Source organism: Drosophila kikkawai, unplaced genomic scaffold (genome assembly GCF_030179895.1).
Source record: "Drosophila kikkawai strain 14028-0561.14 unplaced genomic scaffold, DkikHiC1v2 scaffold_264, whole genome shotgun sequence".
In the NCBI taxonomy this organism is placed as follows: Eukaryota; Metazoa; Arthropoda; class Insecta; order Diptera; family Drosophilidae; genus Drosophila; species Drosophila kikkawai.
Window position 1 is genome coordinate 36,371 of NW_027222607.1, and position 4,834 is coordinate 41,204.

The 4,834-nt window shown below is 55.0% G+C and overlaps 1 protein-coding gene across 1 annotated transcript; it reads left to right on the plus strand.

Moving 5' to 3' along the window:
• The first annotated feature begins 257 nt into the window (after positions 1 to 257).
• On the plus strand, positions 258 to 4,593 carry LOC138929517 (uncharacterized). The gene is made up of 6 exons (XM_070288950.1): positions 258 to 1,654; positions 1,704 to 3,279; positions 3,401 to 3,546; positions 3,621 to 3,984; positions 4,115 to 4,236; positions 4,329 to 4,593. Exons 1-6 carry the CDS (start codon positions 258 to 260, stop codon positions 4,591 to 4,593), a joined length of 3,870 nt encoding a protein of 1,289 aa, XP_070145051.1.
• The last annotated feature ends 241 nt before the right edge of the window (positions 4,594 to 4,834 follow it).

The following is a 4,834-nucleotide window of genomic DNA, read 5'->3' on the forward strand; positions in this document are numbered from 1 at the left end:
TGATTTGGATCCAAGGTTTAAATCAAGCTCGGATTTGTGCTTAAATTAGGGCTTAGGAATTGTCATCCACATTCCGCAGTTGGCTCCGGTGGGGCTAAGAGCACAAGGCCAAGGATCTCGCCATTTTCCAACCCCCCCGCTGAGGCGGCGCCAACCAAAAGGGGCTCTGGGGACCGAGAAGGAGCGGTATAACTCCCATCAGGCATTCGCAGGGGGAAATCCCCGCGCACCGAGGGACCCCGCTAGGAGCAGGTGCGATGAGTGAGGAGAAGCTGCGATCAGGCCGGGACGACGAGACCCAGGCACTAGCAGTAATGAGAGCTGAGCAGGAGCTGATGCGGGACTTCCAGCGACTCAAGCAGAAGGTCCAGCACTCGCCTCCGGCCAGCGCGCCGGATATCCACCCGGTGTCAGCGCCGCCGAAAGTGCATCTGCCGGTTTTATGCTTTGGCGACATAATCGAAGATCAGGCAACCCCGAAGCGAAGCTGGGACGCGGTAGGCCCTGACGGGAAGCAGGCCGAAGCCCACAAGAGGCAAAAGGTCGAAGCTAATGCCCCAGCGCTAGTCGAGAAGCTAGGAGCAATGCTCGACGAAATGATTGCGAAGTTTACCGACACTAAGAGCAACAACAAGAAGGTAGTACGGCACGTCACGCAGGGGACGATCGATTCGATGCAAGCTATGAAGAAGCTGCAGCTCGAAATCGTTGCCGCACTCGCTGACGGCCACATCAAGGGATCCACTACGAGTGCAAGCCAGCAGACCACCCCCACGCTGGCTACCATGAACCCTAGTGCTGTGCCTGAAAACAGACCGCGAAATGCGGCATGGCAGCAGGTCAAGGCTAAACCCAGACCTAAGAAAGCAGAAGTCAAAGATACGAGCGGCGATAACAATGGGAGCCGTGCAACTCACCCTGCAATGCCCAGGAAGCAGCGCGCCGACGCAATTATAATCAAATGCAGCGCAGGAACATACGCAGACATGCTCAAGATTGTCAAAACTGAGCCCTCTCTACAGGGACTCAAGGACAATGTGCAAGGATTGCGGAGGACAGCGAACGGTGGACTCCTCCTAAGAATGCAGAAAAACCTGGACCCATCCACGCAGCAGCTGCAAGCAGCCCTAAAGACTGCCATCTCCGGTAAAGCAGAGGTGGCGGTTATGCAGGAGACGGTCCAAGTGGAGATCCGCGACCTAGACGACATGACCAGCGCGGATGAGGTCACCATGGCCCTGTTTGCCGGAGAAGAGTGCGACGTACCACGAGACGCCTCACCCAGGATGAGAAAAGGGTTCGGCGGAACGCAAATAGCGACGGTCAACCTCAGACCCGAGCATGCGCGGAGGTTGCTCGAAAAGGGCAGAATCCGGATAGGATGGGTCGTATGCCGTATCCGAGAAAAAACTGAGCCAAAGCGATGCTACAAATGCATGGGCTTCGGACACACCTCCGCACGATGCCGAGCCTCCGACGCAACAGCTAAAGCCACACAGGAGTCATGCTTCAAATGTGGTGGCATGGGCCACAAGCACAATACGTGCCAAAACAAGCCCAAGTGCATCCTATGCACCCGAGGAGGCAAGCACGCGAAGGAGGCAGAGCACGCTACAATAAGCAGGACCTGCCCAGAATACCAGAGAGCCGTCAAGTATATGCAGAATGGTTAAGTTTCTCCAGCTTAACCTAAACCACTGCAGAGCAGCCCAAGACTTACTGTCGCAGACGGCGATTGAGCAGAGAATCGACATCGCTATACTGAGTGAACCCTACAAGGCAAAACCAGAAGGAGTATGGCAGCAAAGCGCGGATGGCGGGGCTGCCATCTGGAGCTGTGGACAGCCTCCGGAACACCTATCGCAGAGAGCTTCGAGACCTGGCTACGCCAGGGCCAAGTGCCAGGCGACTACAATATACAGCTGCTACCTTCCGCCAAGTATGCACATAGATGCATTCAAGGATGTAATCCAGGAGATTGCCCAAGACGCTCGGGGACGATCCCCGGTAATAATTGCCGGGGACTTCAACGCATGGTCCACCACGTGGGGGAGCACGGCAACAACTCAGAGGGGAACCGCCTTACTAGATGCCCTGGCGACCCTGGATGTCTGCCTTCTCAACGACGGAGGCAAATGCACATACAGCAAGGCAGGCCGAGAATCAATTATCGACCTAACCTTCGCCAGCCCGGAGCTCACTAGGAGCGTCTACTGGGAAGTCACTGACCTCCTCACCTACAGCGACCACGCAGCGATAGTGATAAAGACGAGTCACTCCCTGCCGAGCCTTCCGAATCGGCAACCTGCCCACAAAGTAGGCACTCTAAATGTCGAGGAACTCCTAGAAAACATGGATGGCAATACCATTTCTGGCGACGCAAACACTTGCGCAGACGAGGTATCTGCGAGGATCAAGACAGCTTGCGATGCGGCAATGGAGAGCTCGACTAGAGGACAAGGAAGGCGACCAGTCCCCTGGTGGAACCAAGAGATAGCCACAGCCAGGAAAGAGTGCATCTCTGCGAGGCGCAGGTGCCAACGAAGCCGTGGACGGCCCATGCAGGAGCTATTTGAGGCTCGCTACAGGGAAAGAAAAAAAGCCTTAAAGGTGGCCATTAGAGCAAGCAAGCGGGAGTGCTTCCAGCAGCTGTGCGACGAGGCGGACCAGGAACCTTTTGGATCTGCCTACAAGCTCGTCATGGGTAAGCTCAACAGACAGCCGACCCCAACAGCTCAGGAGCAGCTTGGAGCGATAATCTCCACCCTCTTCCCTGCACAGCCGCCCCTAATGCCACCCAGCATAACGGCGAGCGAAGCTATCACCATCAGCGAAGAGGAAGTCATGAGCGCGGTGGCCAGTAGCAAAATATCCAAGGCCCCGGGACCAGATGGCATCCCAAACGCGGCACTGCACGCCGTAATCAGAGCAAATACGAGCCTATTCACAGAGCTGTACAACAAGTGCATCGGCGAGCGTACCTTCCCGAGAATTTGGAAGCAGCAAAGACTTGTGCTTATCCCGAAGCCTGGTAAACTGAACGACGATCCTTCCTCATACCGACCCCTCTGTATGCTAAACACATTGGGGAAGATATTTGAGCGCATCATCTGCAGCAGACTGGAGAGAGAAATCGAGGAACGCGGAGCACTCTCGGGCCACCAGCATGGGTTCCGAAAGAAGAGAAGCACAATCGACGCGATCCGAGAAGTGACCCAGCTTGCAGCAAATGCGATCGAAGGCGAAAGATGGCAGGGTGGCACTAAGCAATACTGCCTTGTATGTACCCTCGACGTCAAAAATGCATTTAATTCGGCAAACTGGAGCCTAGTCCTGCAGGCATTGCAGCGCGCTGGCATATCTGGATACCTGATTAAGTTAATAGCCGACTATTTCAAAGACCGAGTGCTCCTATATGAATCTGATGCCGGCCACCAACAGCACCAAGTCACAGGAGGCGTACCGCAAGGCTCAGTTCTTGGGCCTATCCTGTGGAACGTCATGTATGACGGGGTTCTCAGGCTCCCATTACCACCTGGCTGCGCGGTAGTGGGGTTCGCTGACGACATCGCACTGGTCACGGTGGAGAAGCACCTAACCGAAGTCTCTACAAAATGCAGCCGCGCCATCGACATACTGATGTCCTGGCTCGCAGACAACGGGCTCTTGCTGGCCGAGCACAAAACGGAAGCAGTGCTCATAAGCAGCAGAAAAATTGTAGAGAAGGTGAGCTTCAGGGTCGGCTCGACTACCATTGAGTCCACCCCGGTGATCAAGTACCTGGGAGTCATGATCGACCACAGGCTGAACTTCAAGACCCATCTGGAATATGCTGCGGCCAAGGCATCCAAAGCTACCGCTGCCATTTCGAGGATGATGGCCAACAACCGTGGCCCCAAGCAGCACAGCAGGCGACTGATAGCGACAGTGGTGACCTCGACCATCCTGTATGCCGCGCCTATATGGGCTGATGCCATGAAGACCGTTAGCTACAGCCGGCAATGCAAGTCTGTTTACAGACGTTGTGCACTGCGAATTTCCAGTTGCTTTTGCACGGTCTCGGAAGAGGCGGCGCTAGTGGTATCGGGAACCGTACCGATCGAACTTCTGGCAGAAGAGCGAAGGACCGGAAACTCAGGCAGCAGAACCCAACGGAGTGACACTATCGCACGGTGGCAAGCGAGATGGAACAACGCGAGCACAGGCCGATGGACCCATAGGCTCATCCCTGACCTGGTACCCTGGATCCAGCGTCGCACTGGGCAGTTGGATTTTCACACCACGCAGATCATAACTGGCCATGGATGCTTTAAGGCTTACCTGCACAGGTTCAAGCACGAAGCCAATCCATACTGCGACTACTGCGGGAGCGCAGTTATCGAGGATGCGGAGCATGTCTTTTTCGCGTGCCCTCTATTCTCGGCAGAACGAGCTGCGCTGGAAGCAGCCACGAATCGTCGCCTTACACCAGGAAATCTAATCAGATGTATGCTAGAGATGCCCTCCAATTGGGATGCGGTTGCGGAAATGGCAGCCACCGTGATGCCAGAGATGAGACGCCGGGAGCAGATCCGACGCACTGAAGACACCTGAAGGAAACCGGAAGAGCGGAGCCCTGAAGAGCGGCAACTGACCGCCAGCCGCCCCGTGAAGTATAGCTTTGCGGCAGTCCCGCGGGAGCGGACACTTCTCTTTCTTACTCTACTACCTATGTATTATACTTATATCTTTTAAATAAAAAAAAAAAAAAAAAAAAAAAAAAAAAAAAAACACCTACACTGGGAGAGCAGAGAGAGTTATTCACCACGAACAAGTGGCCACGGAGTTAGCGCCG